This window comes from Clinocottus analis, unplaced genomic scaffold, assembly GCF_023055335.1.
Source record: "Clinocottus analis isolate CAN_PGR_092001 unplaced genomic scaffold, fCliAna1.0.p SCAF_7, whole genome shotgun sequence".
NCBI lineage: Eukaryota > Metazoa > Chordata > Actinopteri > Perciformes > Cottidae > Clinocottus > Clinocottus analis.
This window is the reverse complement of record NW_027176229.1, coordinates 15,625,181-15,647,514: the sequence shown is the minus strand read 5'-3', so window position 1 is coordinate 15,647,514 and position 22,334 is coordinate 15,625,181. Positions and strand designations below refer to the sequence as shown.

Sequence of the window (22,334 nt, the reverse complement as noted above, 5' to 3'; positions counted from 1 at the left end):
GACCGCTTACCTGTGAGGCAGGGTTGGAGTGTGTGTGTGTGTGTGTGTGTGTGTGTGTGTGTGTGTGTGTGTGTGTGTGTGTGTGTGTGTGTGTGTGTACTGTGGTGCCTGGCACTGTGAACAAGGAAGTACTCAAATACTGTATATTTTCCATTTCCGTTGCTTCATAGTTAGTTACTTTCCCAATTCATTTTAGAGTTCTCATGAAAAATGAAATTCCCGTGGAAATTGTAATTGACTTTTTTTCCCAATGCTGTAAGAAAGATGTAGCCAGTTTTTGATGCAAATTAATTTGTTCTCTTTTATTTGTCATGAATCCAGTTCTGCAGTTCAGTTTAATTGTTTAATACCTCATTAATCATTTCTTTTAAGAAATTAATTTGAAGTAAAGCTAGGTGACATGTTTTGTTAACAAATGAATACATCAATATAGATAATCTATAAATAACACTAAATAGGCCATTCTACTAAACTCATTACTTGAAATACTTATTTACTTTTATTTGCGGATGATTGGGATGGAGGACTATAACATGTACCAGAGTATTTTAACACTGTTGTATGACTGCAGTAGTACTACAGATTTTGTATTTCTTCCACCGCTTCCTGTGTGTGTGACAGATAAGTATTGCAACATCTCACCTTTCCCATAAGCACAGCCTATTGAGTTATTTGCAACAATGCAAACTCTCAACACTCACACACACTCATACACAGTCATACATGCATCTGCAGGTGCGTATGGAGTCGTGAGAGCCATTTGTTGAATGAGGAGCTGTTTGGAGTTGGGATGAGGGGGAAGGTGGAGAGAGGCAGAAGTGGAGACGGGAGGCAGAGGTGTGGAGGTGAAGACAAGCTGGACGTTCAGAGACAGACAGTCTTTGTGCCTGAGGCGCAGTATGTGAATGCATGTGTGATAGGCAGCTCTGTAGAGGTGTGTGTGTGTGTGTGTGTGTGTGTGTGTGTGTGTGTGTGTGTGTGTGTGTGTGTGTGTGTGTGTGTGTGTGTGTGTGTGTGTGGAGCCGGGCCTGTTTCCAGATCTCAGCTGTGGTGTAATTGATTAAATGAATTAGTATGAAATATAGAATTAAAAACATAAATTGGGTCATGTGTTATCAAGGTTTGTGCGTGTCTATGTGGGCGGACGTGCGATTGTGATAAAATATGAAATTAGTCATGATGAATAGCACCATATGCACTTGTGTAATTGAATGAACCAATCTGTGTTCAGAGTGTTAGCATAAATGAAACCAATGTGAGTCATCCTGCAGAGGCGTGGTGGGGGAAACGTTGCTTGATTAGTTTCTCACCCAATATTTGATGCACATCTGGTTGGCAAATTGTATTGGAGGGACGGGCCTACAATGTTTTAGAAAGGTGTTGGGACACCATGAGACACAAGAACACCTTCAATACTCCCTAGCATAAATTCTCCACATGTTTTATGAATAGATAAACACCATTCTTTTGAGAGATATTTCCATATTTGATATTGAAGGTGGTGGAAAACACTGTTTCACATGTTGGTCCAATAGGTGTTTAATTTAGTCTAGATTTGGTGAAAGATATCAAAGTTAAGTAGAAAATGCCTCCAGAATGTGGTGGAGTAGAAGCTTTAAATGAAAATACTTAACTTAAAACTTCCATTAAAACGTTCACCTGTCCGTTTGTTTATCTCCTCCAGGACTACTTACAAACTATACACACTGTACGCGTGTATACACTACAACGTCTGACACGATTTACTGACTCTCGGACACGCACATAATTGCTCATTGGTGAATCAGAAGCTTCGGACACAAACAGGAAGTCAAGATAATCTAATATCTCTAATATCAGAGCCTGCATGAGTTGCACGCATCATCTTCTCTGGCCACACTTACTGTCAAATCCTCATGAGCTTTATAGTGACTGTGTGCATTTTTATTGTACTGATACAATCAGTGAGGAAGGATATGACCAAAACTTATGTCCAGCAGTGATGTGAGTGTACGGTAGTTGAGTCATGTGAGAGTGAAACTAACCGGCTATGACACATGGCACATAAAACATCAGCCACAGAGCAGCTCTGTTTGTACATAGCAGCCACTGTTATGGAGACACACACACGCACACACACGCATGCACACTCACACACATTCATTCACTCATGAACATACTGTACACATGCAAACAAGTTAGGCCAGAGTGGCACAGAATTACAGCTCTGCACCCTGGTACACTCACATAAAACAAACTGAGCATTAAAGGAACAACACACTGTAGATATGCAAACTAAAAATGATCTATTGTAGATGCCTTGACGCTAAATTTGAAGGCTGTCTAATTCCATAACCTCAAGTTAATAAAGGGCGTTTGGATCACGTTTAAAATCGTTGCAATAAAAACCATGAAAACGCATTTCAACAGCCTCCAGAAAGTGGGTGTGGTGTGATGTGTTATGAGTTATGGCTGGGTGAAGGGAACAATAGTGATTGCAAAAGTTTAGGCTGTTGCGCGTATACTGTATTTGTAGTGTCTTGTCGTTATCCCCTGGGCGTATTACTGCTCACTAGTTTAGTTCTTTCCGCTGTACAGGTTTACAGCTGTTACACTTTGATGTGCGGGTGTTGTTATTTCTGCCTGTACTGCTTCGTGTCACAAAGGTGATCCCTTAAGATCATGTTTATTTTTTCTCTATTGTGTGTTTTTTGCCACTAATGTAAGCAGATAAGCAAGAAATCCAGAGAGGGAAGGCTGGTCCTTTCAACCGTAACGTAATTATTTGCAATTATGTGAAAGGTGCAAGATCTGGGGTCAGAAGCTTTTCAATTGACTCTCAACTGCTCTCAACATGGTGACGGCCAGCAAGCTAACAGCGAACAGTGCAAAATGTGCCGAAAGGGTTGACAGAGCTAACACTGTTCACCTGAAGGGAAACCCGAAGGTGGGAACAGCGTTGTCAGCTGTAATTGCTAGAAGCCAGCAATGCATAGCGGCGGTCGCGATGGAGCCATTGGGGCACGCTCACGTGCACCGCTATGCACTAAGAAGCATGCACGGCCAGCGCTATGTCAACAAAGCAAGGAGAAGCCTGGATAGCAACACACACAGAGGGAGAGCAAATTCCTTCTCTGCTCTGGTCGACATTACTCCATTATATCTTTACTGAGAGAATACTTTGCTGTTCATTAGTGCTCCGAATGTTAAATATAGCTCTTGTAAAAGTGTGAGTTTTAAGTCCTACAAGCTTTCATCCCAAATCAGAGAACAAGTAATAAACACGAGTTAGATCTCTGCAGTGTATAATAACAACATTATGATAACATATATTTTCCACAAAGTATTTGTGGCTCATCTGGTCAATGACCCCCCATGCAAACCCTTTTGCAGCTTTCTCAGGTAACTATATGTGTTTCCTTTTGTTGCAACTGTTAGTAGTAGTATTAATTGCAAGTGTAGCAAGAAGAAGAAGAAGAAGAAGAAGAAGAAGAAGAAGAAGAAGAAGAAGAAGAAGAAGAAGAAGAAGAAGAAGAAGACACTTTGGGCCTATTGTGATATCTTACGAGGGTTGTGTTGATCTGCCATTAAAACAATCTTGGCAGCACTACATTACCCATTACAAGCCATTATTCTCTTCGGTATACACATTGATTTATTGGCATCTTACCAACCTTTTACAACTTTTATCTCAGGCCTCTTCTTTATTTTGTAGACCTCTCTCTCTTTCTTTCTTTCTTTCTTTCTTTCTCTCTCTCTCTCTCTCTTTCTCTCTCTAGTGGAAGGCGGGTTTTCCGCCAGCAGGGTTTGGTTGATTCTCTATTGATTTGTTGGAGGGCCAGAGGAGGAGGAGGAAGAGGAGAAAGTGAAAGGGGAGGAGTGGAGGAGAAACCCCGGTCTGCATGGTGAAGAAGAGAGAGATGTGATTGTGCGTGTTCGCGACGAGAGAGGACACAGAGTGATCACAATCAAGGCGAAAGTCCGACCGCGGAGCGAGTGCACTGTAATCACGTGGTGCGTGTATTAGTCCGGGGGAAAAGTAAAAGTGTCGTCGGAGTGACTTCTACTTGTACTTTGTTTTCGTCCTCTCTTTGCCTCTCGACCCCCTCCGCCCTGCATTCCGCGGAGCAGCTGTGTTTTAATGCCCCAACGCACCCGATGTGGAAAGGAAGGAGAGAAGAGTGAGGAAGAAGAGGAAGAAGAAGAAGAAGAAGAAGAAGAAGTAAAAAGGCCTCGACACCACCCGTCCTCGCCCTTTGGAGGTCTGTCCACTCTCCCCTCCTGGCCCTGCATGGACGGGGATGGGGAGAGCCGGATGCTGTTGCCGCGGGGCTGAGCGCCTCGCCTCCCCGTCTCTGGTGCGCCGCTTCCGGCCGCTGCTGCTGCTGATCATCGCTCTCTGCTGCGGTGCTCACATCGGTAACTAACTCCACTTCAACACTGCAACAACTAGTGTGTCTCTCCGTCACGATAGGCAGTCTTATCTGTAATTTTACGCACTTTTTTTGCACAAATGACTGTGCGCTGCTCAGACGACAACCACAGTGACATGTAGTTATTAATCTGTTGTATTCAGAAGTGATCAGAGATCTGTTACTTTTTTGGTTATTAGCCAGCGTTTGTGTTCATTTCATGGCCGATCCTTGTGTTGGGCCCAGTGCTGCCTCACAATGGCTCTCTTTCCAGCGGTAGTGCAGCAGCCTGGGCACGGATCGAGTTTCTCCTCCTCTCTCCTGGGCCGTCATTCTCCTGTCTGCCCCTAATGGCTCATGGAGGAGGGGAAGAGAAGGCGAATCTCTCCTAATGTCCACATATAAGAGATTACAGCTTCACTCAGAGCAATATTGAATCAACCTAGTGTAAATCTGACCATAAAAAGTTAGGATCAGTGCTGTACCTACTGTGTTGTAAACCATTGTGAAATTTATTTTATGTTCAGTTGCATGATGCAAATTGATAACATGCATTGTAGGAGTAGCAAAGTGATTTACGTTACACAAGGAAGAATAAGATACCTTTCTGAACAACAATGTGTAGATTTTGTGTTTGAATTTTGTGGTTGTTTGTCTAATAAGTATACACTCACTCAGCACAATATAAGCCACATGGTGGACAGAAGAAGAAAACAAATAAGTATACAAAAGGCTGTAGGATTACTGACACTAATGACTCCTTCTCCGTGACTACTGAGGCCACTGACTACTTGCTTACCACACTGTTTTTTGGTTTTAAAGTAATCACAGATGCATTTTTCATATGGTGCAAAAAGCAGTATAATGTCCTTATTCTGGCAAACAGCTTTTTTTTGGAGGCTGTCAAGTCTGTATTGCTGTGTGTGCAGGGGGTCGGCTGTTAAGGCGGCCGTCTGTTGAGCAGTCACACCTCAAGTAATTAGTTTAACACAGCTCAGGCAGCGGGACAAAACCGCCTCAGCACGCAGCCTAGTGGGAACAGAGAGACCCACTTCACATTAAAGACCCTCTTGGCACCTACTGCTACACATGCGTCACCTAGAAAGAATGTGTATTATTCAGTCTGTTGTTTAATTTGTTATCACTTGTACATTTCAAAGCATTTATTTCATTTTCACTCCAGCTGTCAGCTCCATGTGTCTGTTTCGAAAGCGAGGCAGAAGTGTCTAAGTTGTTGACTATTGTTTGCACTAGAGCCCGAACAAGTGTAGTGAGCTCTTGTAAAGCTTTGTATCTCAAAGCGTGGAGGGCTGTTTGTGTGATTTGAGCTGTGTGGGTGTGTGGGGGAGAGCACACACAACAAGGTGATCAATAAGCACTTCACAAACCATTCCCTCTGTTGAGAGATGATCCCAGTGGATTCTTTTTTGATCTCTGGAGATCAGAGAGGCTGCCGGATCGGGAGACAAAGAATCGCTAAAATGAGCCTGAGAGATTGGGCCGGTGGATCTTTTGACCTCTGTCTGGTAGTGGAGAGCGTGCCTTTGGAGAGTGAGGGCTTAGGGCGAAAACAGAATATAATGCTGCTACAATATGCCAGAATATTGCTGATGGAAGGAAATAAAACATCTGACAACAGATGAGGCTTGAGATACAAGAACAGAAAAGACCTGGGAGAGGGGGATGGAGTGAAAAAGAGGTTAATATTGTGGTAGGACATGGAAGGAGTGCTGTGGGCATCGCTGGCTGTTTTATTGTGTCTATATTAGATACTCACCCCAGGGGATGAAATAAACCAGGCTCGGGATGTGTTGAACGGCTCTCATGTCTCAGCTCTTCACATGAGGAGTTCTTTATTCTCTATTCGCACTATATTTTCCAGTCAATTCGGAATTTATCGACATCTTCACAAAAGGGAAGCCATGATGAGCAAAAATATTTATGCTAATTATGCTTTTATATAATTTATATTCAAATTCCTTCCTGCTTTTTACGTGACACATTCACAGGGAGGCAAAAGTGCAGGGTCATCTGGTGTGAAACTTCAGCAGAAGCTTGTCATCAGAGAGGTTTTAACCTTTATATAAGTCAGCGGTTTGAACCCGAGTTCTCCAGTTACAGGGTCAACTCTCTTCTCTGCTACGTCACCATGCTGGGAAAATGTCAGTGAATGAGAGCTTTTGTGTGTTTTTAGAGCAGCTCATGATTCGGATACCCCTTCGACAGAGAATAAACCCACTCTGATTAGATTGGGAGCGGTATTTAGGTACTGCGGGGCAGATAGGAAGGGAAGAAGGAGGCTGTTGGTGCGCCAGTCAAATACACAATGTGTCCTCAGTGCTCAGACCGTCTACAGTGGTGGTGGGCATAGACGGCAGCCTTAGCTTGTGTGTGTCTGTGGGCTGGTGTCAGTATTTAACAGACAGGAGAGAGATTCTGAAGCGTGGTGTAAGTGGGGGTCCGTACCTGCACCTTCATTTCCAAGCTTAGAGCACTACTGCCCCCAAATGGTGGCGCCCGACTCCGTCAAGCCCCAAAGTCAAATCAATCGACAAAGAAGAGCTGAAATGTCCTGTTTGCTTGTGTGTGTTGACGTGTTAGCGGTTGTGAAGTGATTGTGTGACATTAATGGAATCCGTTGATTTCAGTACATACCATGCACTCTCTGATTTTGCTCGGCCATGAGGAAATCATACATCTGAAGATCACTGACTGCGTGCGTTAACGGAAGCACAAACAGCGTTCTTTCTAAGACATTTATTTGTGTGTGTGAGTGTGAGTGAGTGCATGTGAGTGTGAGTGAGTGCATGTGGAGCTGCCCATACACTGCAGAGCTTCTCTCTGGTCTAATCTAATAGGAGCACACTGTGACTGATGCATTAGGTCTGGTCTCTAATCTCTCTCTTGCTCTAACTCCCTCTCTCCAATGATCTATGATATAAAAGGAGGGGTTGACCCTTGTAAATTCAGAAATATTGCAACAGATACAACATCAGGGACAATTTTGGTCCAAGAAATTTCTTCCTAATGTGTATACAGAATAATCTGTCTTCTGACTTTAGCCCGCTCTGGTGCACATAGCTGTAAACAACAATTACATTCGCAGAAAGCTAAAAGTTATATATAATAAAGGTATAATTCTGATTGAGTATTTTTTCTGCTGAAGCTCTACAGAACTACAAATGAAACACTCAAGAAAATAAGCACATAATTCAGTCAACATATTTCTGACCGTCTCAACAAAAGGAAACATTATAAGCTTCACAAAGTCATGGCAGTGTGTTTGTGTACATAGCACACCTTGTACTCTCTTGCTCTCTCTTTACACTGTTTGTGTTATGTGCTCTCTGGCTGTATAAGAAGTATTATCTCAATTCTTGTGGAAAAAAAAAATCTTTATCTCTTTTCTCTGGCTGCTCTTTGGTTTATTACACTTCAGGTTTATTGCACTCTCGGAGCGGCAGTACTGATTCATCAAGACTTTAAACTAGCAGACGGCTCTTTTTCCAATTTTATTAGGTTGGATTGTAACAAGTAGCATTGTGTCGTTAAGTTCAAAGTTGGCATTTCTAGTTAAATCCAGCTCTCATAGTAAATACTCACACTATCAGACGTGTGATGATCTTTAGGGTGGATTTAACGGTTGCCCTATCACTAGGACTGTTTCTGTGATGATATCACTTTGCTTACAATATTTTTGCTGTCTGTCCTCACCAGGTCAGTGCCAGGTGGCGACCCCTCAGTGCCGTATCCAGAAGTGCACAACCGACTTCGTCTCCCTGACCTCCCACCTGACGCCGGCTGTGGATGGCTTTCACACAGAGTTTTGTAAGGCTTTACGTGCGTACTCTGCCTGCACCCAGAGGACAGCCAAGTCCTGCCGGGGGAATCTGGTCTTCCACTCGGCTGTGCTGGGCATCTCGGACCTCATGAGCCAGAGGAATTGCTCCAGAGATGGGCCCACGTCCTCCACGCACCCCGAGGTCCAACATGAGCCCTGCAACTACCACAGTCGCACCCAGCACGCACATACACACTCCCACGCACATGGGCACACACACTCCCATGCTCAAGGCCACGGCCACGACCACGCACACTCTCGGCCGGTCTACTTGTTCTGCGGGCTGTTCGGGGACCCACACCTGAGGACGTTTAAAGACAGCTTCCAGACTTGCAAGGTCGAGGGTGCGTGGCCCCTCATCGATAATGACTATCTGTCAGTACAAGTCACGAATGTTCCCGTGGTAACTGGCTCCAGTGCCACAGCAACAAATAAGGTGAGAAGAGTGAACCTTTTTTTGGGCTTCTAAGCTGCTAGTGTTAAGGCTGAAAGAGTTTCTTAAGTGAGAGCAGCTTGCGTGTGTGTGTGTCTTTAATGACCTCTAAGTTGCTTTTATATGCCTGAGCATGAGACATCTTATTATTGTGAGGCTATGAAAACATGCTCGCTCTCCCTGTATTTTTCTCTCTCTTTCTGCCTCCGTGCCTCTCACAGGTGTGTTGGTACCATTCTTGCGACTATCTCTTGTGACTGAAGCAGTGTTGGAAACCTAACTTGATTAATGGCTGCATATAGCCTGACCTCTAATAACATGGAATGATATGTGTGAAAGGACCCACTGTTTACTTGTGTGTGTATGTCTGTGTGTCTCGTAAGTGACACTCATTACACTCTGCTTAAAGGACTATGTGTACTAAGGGTCCTTATCCCTTTATGACAATAAGGCACACGCATACACTCAAAAAGACACTCGCACCACCAAATGGATGGCGAGCCACACACAATGATCTTTGTGGCGGTAAAGAAGCAATGTTGATGTTTCCCCCGATGATCTGCCTTCTCTAGCTTAGTCGATAGCTTTAATTATTAAAACACATACACACCCATGCATACACTTAGTCATGTGTCAGTTGACAGAAATGCGCACATAAAGCAAATAGTAGGGTTGCTACACTGTGGAGCTGAAGGTTTGACCTTGTGTCAGAGGTGGGGCAAGTTATTAGTCATGATTATTAGGGACACACACGCACACAAACACACACACACATTAACAGCTTTCCCGGCTTAATGGCCTGCCAGGCCTCATTCCTCACAGCTGTCATGTGAACAAAGCAGCCTTTCACCGGAACTATGATGCGAGTACTAACCGTAATGCTCACACCACACCCTGTATCCACCGCCGCCTGCACTTACCACTGTGTGTGTGTATGTGTGTGAGCATGTTTGCATAGCTGTGTCAAATGACTACTTGTTAAAAAGTAATTAGTCATTTTTCAAATGTAGTGTAATGAGAGTCAATAACCTGTGTTACGGGTAAATGTCCATATTTGAAAGGGTGTGTGATAAAGACATTTTACCTTTTTTCTTGGCCTGCAACCATTTTCTTTCTCTATGAATCTGTTTATTTTCAATCAATTGATTACATGTTTTGAAAATGTCTCCAACCAAAAAATACTCAATAGGGACATCAGTCTAAACGATAAATTGATTTTGCAAAGTAGTAGCAGATTAGTTGATTAACGAGCGGAAATTTTTTCCAAATACTTTTTCATTCAATTAACTAATGGACTAATTGTTTTAGCTCCTCTACTCATCTCCTTGAAGAAAGTTGTTTGTCACCTAATGACTTGGCATTGTCCCTACCTTACCTGATGCTACTTCCTCTCCCCCTCTATAGATCACCATCATCTTCAAGCCCTATGACGGTTGTACAGAGCAGAGGGTCTACCAGGCCGTCACAGACAACCTCCCTGCTGCCTTTGATGATGGAACCGTGAGCAGCGGAGACCCCATCCACCTTTCTGCTGGCGTTGAAGGTGCAACTGGGAAGGTTCGGGCTCTGTGGATTTCTGAGCGCAGCCCGGGGCGCCACGTGGAGCTGCACGCTGGCTACATTGGTGTCACTGTGATTGTTCGCCAGCTGGGCCACTACCTGACCCTTGCGGTGCGGATCCCAGAAGAGCTTTCACAGGCCTACGATGCCACCCAGGACCTGCAGCTCTGCCTGAACGGCTGTCCCGGAGGAGAGCGCATCGACCAGGCGGGGCATCTTCCCCTGCCCCTCTCCCCTCCTGCGCTCGGCCTGCAGCTTCAGCAGCTGCGTCGGCCCAGCTATTCCTCACAGACACAAGCATCCCCCTATGGTGCCACGCAGGTTTTCAGTGTGGAGGGGGCGAAGGAACTCTGCAGGGAGCAGCTGGATGTGCAGGACATTTACTTCCACTCCTGTGTGTTTGATCTCCTTACCACCGGGGATGCTAACTTCACAGTGGCGGCATACAGCGCCCAGAAGGATATGGAGAGCCTCCACCCACACAGGGATAGATGGAGGATCTACCCCCGCGGCTCTGCCACTGCCATCGCACACTCGGATTCTCCGCTTATCAAGCGGCTGGCTCTGCTCTTGCTGTGTGCTCTGAGCGTGGGATCAATGTAAGTGTTGGCGTGGAAGGCTTGTGTATGTGTGTTTTGTTGAGCACTGATGCCTAGCTCCGTTTCCTCTCTCAAGTGGAGAGGAAACAGCAGGTTGGACCGCTACTGGAAACTAGTGTGTTTGGCACAAGAGATACTAGCACCAACACCAACTGCGTCTTACCTGGAAGAATCAGCCCTCTGGGGAATAACACGAGAGTTGTGATAATGGCTTCCGCAATCTGTCTTCATCGTTAGATAAGACACATGACAATGACACAACTGTACCTGTGAGGGTGAATGGAGTGTGTGGAAAAACACTTCAAACTGTAAATAGCTTGTCTTCAGTGTAATGCCGTAGAGTTTTTTTGGGGGGTTTTGTGCCATTTGATGTGATTTCTCTTTAATACCTCAGACAGAGGATGTTTGTTTTAACAGAAGCACTTTATTTCTTTAATATTTAAAAAAAAAAAAAATCCACATCAGTGTTTCTTCCTCTCACTAACTGTCCTCCACCAAAATCTCTAATGGCTCAAGTTTAGGAGACCATCAATTATTTGATTTTTTAACCTTTCGTTGGAAAAGTCTCTGGAATACAAGGAGTTGCCATTTTTGTTAAAATCTTCTGGTTGCTGATTCAACTCAGCGTCTCATTTTTAAGTCAGTTAATGTGAAGTGTTCTCTTTTGAATGTTTTATATATATTGTCACAGCGAATGCCATCAGTACTATTTTGTTGCCGTAAGAATTTGTTAGTTTGCCTCAGTCCTGATTTCAAATATGTTCATGTGGTATGAAAGTGTATGTGTTTTTTTTTTTTTTTTTTTACCAGTTTGTGACATACGTGGATGTGTTTTTTATTTCCTCTGAAAATCATGTCAGAGAGATTCCCACCTTTCTGCCAAGAGGCTGTGATATGACCGGTTCATGTATGTTGCTCTCCGTATTATTTGTTGTGTTAATTTGAGCCAAAGACGTATGGTTTTGTATGTACAAAGGAGATCAAAACTCACCACCAAACCAGCACCCTTATCCTCTTCACACTCTCTATTTGTTTTAAAGTTGCTACTGTAGACTGTTTTACTCTTTTACGACCATAATTGATGAGCTGCTCCTTACTGGTATACTTGTAAGATACTGGAGTGAAGACAAAACACTGCAAATCGAACTTTACCACACCGTCTGCTGAGATATGTGTGCTTTAGCAGTGTTCTGTGGGACGATGAGCCTTTTCAACCTGCGACATTCTGTATAATTATGCCCTATTTGGTTGACCATAATCAGCTTCATCTCAGTTTTTGGCAATGTGATCTCTTACATCATGTGTGAGTGCCAGTTTGGTGAAGAGTGACTGGTCAATGTTGAAATACTTAACTTATTTATGAACGTAGTGTCCTGTAGAGGAAGTTAAGCTCCATATTCTTGCTGTTGGATAATAATAAAAAAAAAAGAAAAAGTCAGATGTGATTGTACTGCCACATAGTGGTGATCTGTTGCTATGTCAGTGTGTTATTCAAGGCGCTAAAAAAAATTGAGGAGAAAACTGTGTGCAAGTGTTTTATTTAAAATAAAGTCAAAACAAATCTTACTTAATGTTTTCTAATACCACACAGTTAACCGTAACTACATCAGAAATTTAAAATGATGTTCATAACTTGACTCAAGTTTTTCCCCTTAATTCTTTTAGAGAGGGAATTCAGGATTAAAGACGATTACACACACACACACACACACACACACACACACACACACACACACACACACACACACACACACACACACACACGCACGCTGAAGAGCATGTGCACTAACCCATCTGTCTGAGGTTAGGTTTCAATCAGATACCAGGCTTGGCCTCATAGACAATCGGTTTTCAACTGCCACAGTCGGCAACACCTGCATGTCAATGAGAAAACGGCAAAAGATTTGAAGCATGTGAGAAGTGAGAACTGTTACTCCTGTGATCCTGACAGAGGGTATTTTCCCATTTAATCCTTAAGATTCCAACCCAGACCTCATAGTAAAACCATAATCATGACTCCAACCGTATGGGAAGACTATGCTCAACTTCTTCCAATGTGGAGATCCTCACTGCAGGAAAGAGTTCCCCCCTGTGGGTAAGTTTTCTTTTCAAGGTCACACGGTGCATCAGCAGCCCATGACATCCAACCATCTGAAATATATACATTGTTCAGAACAATTACATATTTTAAACCCATTTCCAAACTGTAAGACAACAATAACACTTTGAAGGTGAGTGAGAACCTAGTTAATATCTCACTGATGGTCCATGAGTGAGATAATATGCAGAGTAATTTTCTTACCACTTAATGACAGCGTAAGTGGTCAACAATGTGTTGAAGACGAAGCCCTTCATGAGAAGCAGCCTCATAACCAGGAGAACCACTGTGTTTGTCCACACATCAACATCTGGAGATCAAACCGCACAAACCACACCAACATCAGGTACAACATCTTTATGAATCAGGAAAGAAATTGTTTGCCAACAGTGAAAATGTACCTTCTGTCGCTTCATATTCATAGCAGATAGTGTCTTCTCGATCTGAAATTTAAAAAAAAAAGGTTTAAAATTGTAAAATCTAAAGTTTATTTGGGAGGAGATGTCAGGAACTACATTCATGATTAGCTATAGTTTGACCTGATGAGGTGGTTTGGTGTCTTCTGGTGACCTTTGGGTGTCGCCTGTGACTCACAGAGCAACTGTATGATGGCCAGTCCCTGGTTGCCACCGTGATGATCGCCACAGCGCTGTTGCCACGATGCTTCCTGTCTAAAGCGAAGCTGTATGGAGAGCTGGACATTTGGCCCTCTGATGGTGACCTCCAGCTGACCTCGAGGTGCCCTCTCCTGAAGTCACTCACCATACAGACCAGCAGGGTCCAGCCCAGTCTCTCCCCTGACAGGTGGACAGGAGGGGCCAAAGAGGCCAGCACGTTACCTTCTACCCCTCCTAAAAGATGGTGGAGGACAACATGAGAGGATATTTGGCTGCAGACAGCTCTCGGTTTGTAGCTAACTTACAGAAGGTGAGGCACTGGTTTGAAAACAATAATGCAATGATTGACACACAATGAGGCAAAAATGATCCGTTTTCTGTTTTAGCTTATAAGAATAATATAACTTCAAACATGGACATCAAATTAATACCATGTTACTGGTGTGTAACAGTTTATAAACAAATGTGTCATGCGTTCACATTATTGCCAGAAACAACTATAATAATACTAATAATTGTTTGTTTTTGTGTTGCAATCTTTAAAAAACAGTCCTTTTGATTGTGATTAAATCTCATTACTATATTAAGCCCTATATTGCTGCCACCATTGATTATACAAAAATGTATAGCAAGTGTAATGTTTCAAAACTCTTTAAGGCAATATGTGATGTTGAGCTGTAATAATAAAATTGACTTTACTTCCGACTGCCACTGATTAAACTCAAAAACAGTGGCCATACTTTAAAAAAAAAAGAAATAATAATAAATTGAGTCTGAGAAGTCAATATTTTGGATATTCATGATTTTCATCAAACAGTGATGTGTACTTTTTTCACCCAAAATATTCACCAAAGTTACTATTTAGAAATCGAATGGTCTTACCTGTCCATAGATAGATGATAGGGAGGTATAATAGAGCCCTGTGGGGTTCAGCCATGTCTGTTAGTTGTAGTAGCTTCACTGACTGATTTGTGTGTGCGTGTGTGTCTGTTCGTGAAATGTGTGTAATGAGGGCATGGCGGTTGGCTTTGCCAGGGGCATTGCATGATGGGGGATTGACATGTCGCAATAACTAACAATGCACACACACACACACGCACACCTACACACACACACACACACACACACACACACACACACACACACACACTCGCACACACACACACACACACACACACACAGGGAGAGAAAGAGAGCGAGACATAGACAACAGGAACGTAATGTGGACGGTAGAGAGACAGTTCTGAACAATTGGAGACACACCTGCTTCTAGCTGTTCGATGCCTGAGGTAAGAAACCGATCGTAACAACACACCCTATGACACTCCTCTATAGTGCACTTACACAAGCGCACGCACACACGCACGGGGTGATTTTGTCAGCAGTGGGCGAGAGCTTATAGCCTGTAAGAGAAAGCGAAACTTAACAGCAGGAACACGAGGAAAAGATGACAAAGTGACTCTGAAGGAGGTAAAGCGTTTTGACCGTTGCTCATTCATTTCTGTTGATCTATGACTTCTAAAGCAGATGCAAGATGAGCATTGCGTTAAATGTAACTTCTTAACAATCTTCCACAATCTGCAATTTCGTTTTCATTGTCATAATTTCCGCTGCCTGCTTTGAACTGTCGGCATGTTGCTGCAGCTGTTGTCGCCTCAGTTATAGCTGTGTCCCCTGTGGTTCGTTGGTCACATGTTGGACATGGTGTGTTGTGGTTAGAGTCAGACTCACACACAACTCGGTGTGCCCGAATTAGCTGACTACTGAGTGTGTGTTACAAGGTCCAAAGCTGTCCCCTTGTGAACATGAACACCTTTGACTAGTAGAAGCAGGTTTGCTACGTGATATATGTGTGGCTGGTTAATTATTTAGAAGTGTAAATAGCATAACAGTGGGAGTAAAAGCGTATCCAAGTTGTAGAGTAAAGACAGCAACCTTTGAAACCATAAAAACAAGTAAGACATGTCAGAAAATAGAAACCACAGTGGTATGTACGGTTTACTAAGAGACTGTGTGTTCTTAATCATCTCTTTCAGGTTTAAGAGACATCGATTCGTCCATTATCTGGACAAATCATCCGACCGGCCTTCCACACTCACATTGGGTGGTCCTTCATTGTTCCTCATGTTTGGGATGTGACCAAGTTCAGGTTCATATAGCTGTCAGCCTGTCACACGGTTACTGTTTTTTTTCTTCATCATAGTTGAAGGACATTCCCTCTACAATGGTCTGGGTGAGGCTATTAGTGCTATCTCTATTGCACATGTCTCTGGTTGGGTCGCAGCCCAGCCAGAGTCCACAACAGGCAATTCGCCCTACTCCCCCCGCAGGAGAACAGTCTCCTTTGGGTTCTGGTAATCTGTCCTTCCCTTGGAGCCGCCTTCGCCTGCCAAGGTACGCTCGCCTCTCAACAACCACATCCTTGAAATTACAAGAAAATTGACTAATCAATTATAAAAGAAAATTGTTTCTTTATCTCAGGTACATCATTCCTCTTCACTACCACCTCCTCATGCACCCAAACCTCACAAGTCTCAGTTTCACTGGCTCAGTGCAGATCCAGATTGATGTCCAGAACAACACAAACTGGGTTGTGTTACACAGCAAGGGTCTGTGGATCTCCAAGGCCTCCATACTAGACCAGAACCTCGCTCATCTGTCTGATCAGGTAATTGTGAATGCAGCGCAGTTATCATCAAACCTTTGTCATCGTTACCTACAAATGACCCAACCCCTTTCAATCTCCTCTTGTTCTAGGTTCTTCCAGTTCTTTATAACCCTTCCCATGAGCAGATTGGCATTTTCTCTCCCAGGGTGCTCAGCAGCGGGCAAAAGTACTTTCTGCATATTGAGTTTGGGGCAGAATTGGCAGAAGGCTTCTATGGCTTCTATAGGAGCACCTACAAAACCAGCACAGGGGAGAGCAGGTAAGATCAGATTGTTTTACATCAAGCTTGGGAAAAGATCTTACACGTAGAGAGGGTTCCAACTTCAGTGCAACAGACTATTGTCTATATGCCTCTCTGTGTCTTTTCAGAACCTTAGCTTCAACTCACTTTGAGCCAACAAGTGCTCGGATGGCATTCCCTTGTTTTGATGAGCCAAACTTCAAAGCTAACTTCTCCGTACGGATCAGGAGGAGTCCCGAGTACATTTCTCTGTCCAACATGCCTATAGTGAGTGCTGCGTGGATGCGAGCCATCATACATGTTTCACATGTGCTCAAGAAATGGCGACACTGACTCGTTTGTGTATTTTAGGTCAAGACACTTGAAGTAAACAAAGGTCTGCATGAGGACCAGTTTGATGCAAGTGTAAAGATGAGCACTTACCTCGTAGCTTTTGTCATCTGTGACTTCAAATCGGTCACAGCAACAACTTCTTCTGGGGTGCAGGTGTGTTCTCACTAACAATGTTAAAATATATTTCTTCTTTCTTGCCAAGAAAGTTTCTTTCTATGGGGCTTTTAATAAACTTTTGTGTATGTAGGTGTCCATCTATGCCTCCCCTGAGACGTGGCTGCAAACCCGCTATGCCCTGGAGGTTGCTGTTAAAATGCTCGACTTCTACGAGGAATATTTCAACATCCGCTATCCTCTACCCAAACAAGGTAGCATTTGTTTAGTTTTCCTGTCACTACTTTTTCAGATCTCCCTCTTTCCCCTTTCACCTTCTGTCCACTGACCTATGTTTTCCCTCTCCCAGATCTGATAGCCATCCCAGACTTCGGGTCTGGTGCGATGGAGAACTGGGGTCTGACCACCTACAGGGAGACCAGCCTTCTCTTTGATCCCCTCACGTCCTCCATTTCTGACAAACTCTGGGTCACCATGGTGATCGGACATGAGCTCGCCCATCAGGTGAGAGTGTGACACTGTGTCTGCACTCTAACCACATGCTGTTTAGATGCTCATATTCTTAATGATCTTGCCTGTAGTGGTTCGGTAACTTGGTGACCATGGAGTGGTGGAACGATATCTGGCTGAATGAAGGCTTTGCCAGATACATGGAGTACATCTCAGTGGAGGCCACCTACCCTGACCTCAAAGTGGTATGTGCTTAGTTTAATGTGAGAAGCCACTTACATGATTAACAGCGGTGAAGTCATAATCAGTGTAGTAAGCCACGATCCTGTTCTGTGCACAACCTTGTAGGAAGAGTATCTTCTGGACACCTGTTTTTCAGCAGTTGGTCATGATTCATTGAACTCTTCTCGGCCAATATCCAGCCCAGCAGAGAACCCGACTCAGATCAAGCAGATGTTTGACACAGTCTCCTATGACAAAGTATGCTTTCAGTCTCATACATGTGTTGTGCCTGCAGTCACAAAGAGGGTTTGCTAAATTATTCATAATGCGTATACTATCTGTAGAAATATAGGTCTACAAAATAAGGGATAATAAAACAAACACAGTTTGTGTTACTCTCTTCTGAATGGACAGTAATTGAATACACTTCCATTAAACTTTTGACTGCATTATTGTAACATTTATGAGTCACAACATTCAAATTGCTTTGAGGCCAACGTACAGCATCCCCTGTCTTGACTTTGATTAAGAACGCTGTTCTCTCTTTCCCACCAGGGAGCATGTGTCCTCCACATGCTGCGACACTTTCTGACAGATGATGTGTTCCAGAGGGGGATCTTACGATACCTCCGCAAATACAGCTACAAAAATGCACACAACCAGGACCTGTGGGACAGCCTCGCCAATGTACTAACACAAATTACATTGATTGTAGAATTTATGATTGTTCATCAATCAGTCAATTAATACATATTTTCGGAAGTTGAGTTACTATATTAGAAGCTAAGTATATTTAACATGTCTGCTTAACATTTTATAATGCTGTAGTGTTTTAGTGGGTTTTATTTGTTCACCCTGCTTCCAGACAGACATTAATTTAATTATGGCGCATAAATCGGTTTTCTGAGACTAGAAAGTTGCATAAAGGAGGTAATTATTCAAATAGCATGCACTATTTGCCTAATTATGCCATTGTGAGTGATTCTAAATGCATTGATAACTAAAACATTGACAAATATTAAAACGGACGTGGTGTCTACTGTGATGGATTACCAAGTTAAAAGTCTCCCAAAGTTAATTGTACTGCATATACAGAAGTGAATTGAAAGGGAATTGTACAACTCCCTTGAAAGTAGAAAGACTGCATTCAAATTTTAACAAATTATAATGTACTATGGAAAGCAGTAAGGTAAATGGAATTTTCACAAATATAGTGTTGTTTTCCAGACATGCTCTGAGGAGGACTTCATCTCAGGAAAACATTGTTACAGCAGCCGCCAGGCCTCCAAGAATGCAGTGAGTAAACATACAAACATCCACTTACTGACATCTCTTTATTGGGGTACTCTCATCTATTTTACACAGTGTACACAATCATTTACTGGCTGTGTGACGTGTTGTTGTCTCCTCCAGTACCTGTTTGCAGGGGAGCACATGGACCTGACAGCCATGATGAACACTTGGATTCTGCAGAAAGGTATTCCTCTGGTAACTGTAACTAGGAAAGGGCCCCATCTGCTACTGAGACAGGACAGGTTCCTGAGGACAGTGCTGCCTTCTGACCGTCTCTGGTACACTTTGCAACAGGGGTGAGCGTGCACATGCACTCGCAGCTACACACTTTAATATAAAGTAACTCTTGAGTTTAATTTAAAAGTAAAATAATACCCTGTTTTTCATGTATAGTTTCCTTTGGCACATCCCCCTGACATACAAGACAGATGCTTCCAGCACCACCCACAGACACCTCATGACAACACCCACAGGTAACAAGGAAGAAAGAATATGTAAAATATAATTCATGCACATCTCCATTTTTGCCTTTTTATTGTATTTTTTTTTGCTATTTATGTCTCATTTAGACAGTATACATATAGGAGAGGAGGTCAGCTGGGTAAAGGTAAACACTGACATGACAGGCTATTATGTGGTTCATTATGAGGATGGAGGTTGGGACGAAATGACAAAACTACTGAGAGAAAACCACACCGCTCTCAGCTACAAAGACAGGACTCACTTAATACACAACGCCTTTCAATTGATCACGTAAGCATCTATGTGTGTGTGTGTGTGTGTGTGTTTTTGTGAGACAAAAAACTGCCTTAATTATTCCACCTGAAACTATACCTCTAAATATTCTTTGTATGTCTCTAAAGGGCAGGTCATCTGCCTCTCAATAAAGGCTTAGACCTAATTGGTTACCTAAAAATGGAGACGCACACTGTGCCTCTTCTCCAAGGACTCGGCTATCTGGAGGCTTTTTACCATATGATTGAGAAAAGGGATGAATTTGATGTAATAAGCAACCTGGGGGTAAGAAGATAATAGTACAATCAAAGTATGATGTTTATGAAAATGTCAGTACACACAGTACACAATTTAATGTGAAATGCCCTTTCTCTGTGTGAAGATATACATCCTGCGATTTTTCCGCACAATCATTGACCGGCAGACGTGGGACGACGGGGGCTCTGTGTCCGAGCGACGGCTCAGGTCAAAGGTCCTGTCACTGGCTTGCCACCTAGAGGACCCTCCCTGTCTGGAGCGGGCAAATCAGAGCTTCAAAGACTGGCTTCAGTCCAACGGTACACTTAAGTATGTCTGTCTAAATTATAATCCAACAAGCAGAAGCTATACCCTGTGCGAGGCCAGACCGTAAAAGATGTTTTATCACATCTCTAATGTGCATCTCTGCTTGTGTTTACCGTAGCTTGCCAACTGACGTGGCAGAGACAGTGTTTTCAGTTGGAGCAAGGGATGACCATGGCTGGGTTTTACTCCTACACGCATACAACATCTCTCTCTCTGCAGCACAAAAAAGCAAAATCCTGTTTGCCTTGACCTGTAGCAGAGACACAAACAAACTACACAGGTAAATCATCTCCCCCATATATTTTCACACAGTTAATGCTGTCACCGTGTGGCAAACATGGGGTACTACAGCCAACAGCTATCCAATATTTATTCTGTGTCTAGTTACAGATATGCTAAACATCTTTCAGTGGTGGCTCTTCAAGTGATGGCAGACGATGGGGCGCTACTAGAGCAGATTACATTGTGTGCTCCTGTTATCCAGACTGCTGGAGTTGGGTCTTGAAGGGAAGGTGATTCGATCCCAGGACCTGTCCTCTCTCATCCTGATGGTGGCCAGGAACCCGTCGGGATATCGCCTCGCCTGGAACTTTGTCAAAAAGAACTGGGACACGCTGGTTCAAAAGTTAGTGCAACATAATGAGACCATCATGAACGGCAATAAAAGTCAAAATATGTGATGCTATGAAATTTCCCTTAAAAAATGTCTTGAAGAGGCTCCAAATAACAGATATGGAGAAAGAGATATAAACCTGTGAGTGTCCTTTCTGTTGTCTTTCTGCTCCACAGGTTCCAGTTGGGCTCCTTTTGCATTAGAAACATCCTCATAGGCACAACAGGCCAGTTTTCATCTCCAGAGGAACTCACCGAAGTAAAGGCCCTCTTATATCTGGAAATTATCTATATTCTACAAGTATTATCAGTATTGGTATTAGGATTGGCAAAATCAGTAATATAAGTGATAATTATGCTAATAAGTGATGACATCTTGATTTTTGTCCTGAATTTCACAGTGTAGCGATAGAACATGAAAGTGGGGGGAGAGAGAGGGGTAATGAGTCATGTACTGTAACTCAGCTACAGAGGCACTCTCAAAAAAAAGGATTTTCATTTGTCTTCTGTTGTAAAATAGTGTGATACTGTGAAAAGAAATATCTAAAACCTTAAGCATTAATATTTGTGCCCACTTTGATGCAAAGATAATTGTGGTTTTAACTGAATGAGGAATTCAACTTTTTGGGTCGTACATCTCAGTGTGTGCTTGTTTGCGTTTCAGTAAATGGAGGCTGTGTGTTTGATCCCCAGGTGCAGCTGTTCTTTGAGTCCATCAAAGATCAGTCGTCTCAGCTGAGAGCGGCTCAGGTTGCCCTGGACAACGTGCAGAAAAATGTCCGCTGGTTTCAGAGGAACCTCGAGACCCTGAGAAGCTGGCTGAACAAACAATTGCAGTAAAAAAAAGGCAGAAAGATAGCTGGTGGTTAACTGATGTACTTGTTTTTATTTGCTTATTGTAATGTGTTTGATATCACTGAAGAGATGACAGTTTTGTATATTAATAGTGCTTTTTGTAAATTAGCGAGGGGCTTATTTGTAAGTCCCAGATTAAGAGAGAGACAACATGCTTGGTAGTCTATTTACCAGGTAGACAATAAACGTGTTCATTGTACCTCCTGGCATCTTTGTGTGTGTTGCTGAAACATATCCCTGTAGGGAATACAACCAGTGTGTCTTTGTTTGTTTATCTACTTGGTATTCATCATATTAACTATTTATTTAGGGGCTACGACTCTCGGTTATGGATAGACTGGGTTAACGTTTAGGGCTGAGCTCCAGGCAATGAATCATGGGTATAAAGCAATGAAATATACACACAAGTATAGTCAATACAAGTGAGTTTGTTTTTGTTGGCTAAACCATTAATTTATTTTACATTTTATTTAGCTGACACTTAGCGGATTACAATAAGTGCACTCAACTATGAGTTCAAACTCAGAACAAGAAGAATCAAAAAAGTACAATTTCTTCAAGAAGGCCAAACTACAAAGTGCTAGAAGTAACTGCTACTACTTCTTTATTCAAGGTATATTTGACAGTTAAGACTTTGTTTTAGGGTTAGAGTAAATGTAAAAATGGAGAAGTTAGCTTCCTTTGGGCCAGGTTGAGAGTGTGTAATGT

At 43.0% G+C, this 22,334-nt stretch overlaps 2 protein-coding genes across 2 annotated transcripts; both read left to right on the top strand.

Annotated features, from left to right (window-relative positions):
• The first annotated feature begins 3,858 nt into the window (after nt 1–3,858).
• rgmb (repulsive guidance molecule BMP co-receptor b) lies at nt 3,859–12,258 on the top strand. The gene is made up of 3 exons (XM_068604377.1): nt 3,859–4,398; nt 8,109–8,668; nt 10,070–12,258. The coding sequence occupies exons 1-3, from the start codon at nt 4,281–4,283 to the stop codon at nt 10,826–10,828; spliced, it is 1,437 nt and encodes a 478-aa protein (XP_068460478.1). The 5' UTR covers nt 3,859–4,280; the 3' UTR covers nt 10,829–12,258.
• A 2,443-nt stretch (nt 12,259–14,701) lies between these two features.
• erap2 (endoplasmic reticulum aminopeptidase 2) lies at nt 14,702–21,807 on the top strand. Its single transcript, XM_068604673.1, has 21 exons — nt 14,702–14,828; nt 15,576–15,933; nt 16,021–16,207; nt 16,297–16,466; nt 16,577–16,715; nt 16,800–16,934; nt 17,029–17,149; nt 17,245–17,399; nt 17,477–17,590; nt 17,694–17,825; nt 18,123–18,254; nt 18,795–18,863; nt 18,981–19,156; nt 19,254–19,333; nt 19,430–19,613; nt 19,724–19,880; nt 19,978–20,162; nt 20,278–20,439; nt 20,644–20,784; nt 20,949–21,030; nt 21,465–21,807. The coding sequence occupies exons 2-21, from the start codon at nt 15,764–15,766 to the stop codon at nt 21,609–21,611; spliced, it is 2,838 nt and encodes a 945-aa protein (XP_068460774.1). The 5' UTR covers nt 14,702–14,828; nt 15,576–15,763; the 3' UTR covers nt 21,612–21,807.
• The last annotated feature ends 527 nt before the right edge of the window (nt 21,808–22,334 follow it).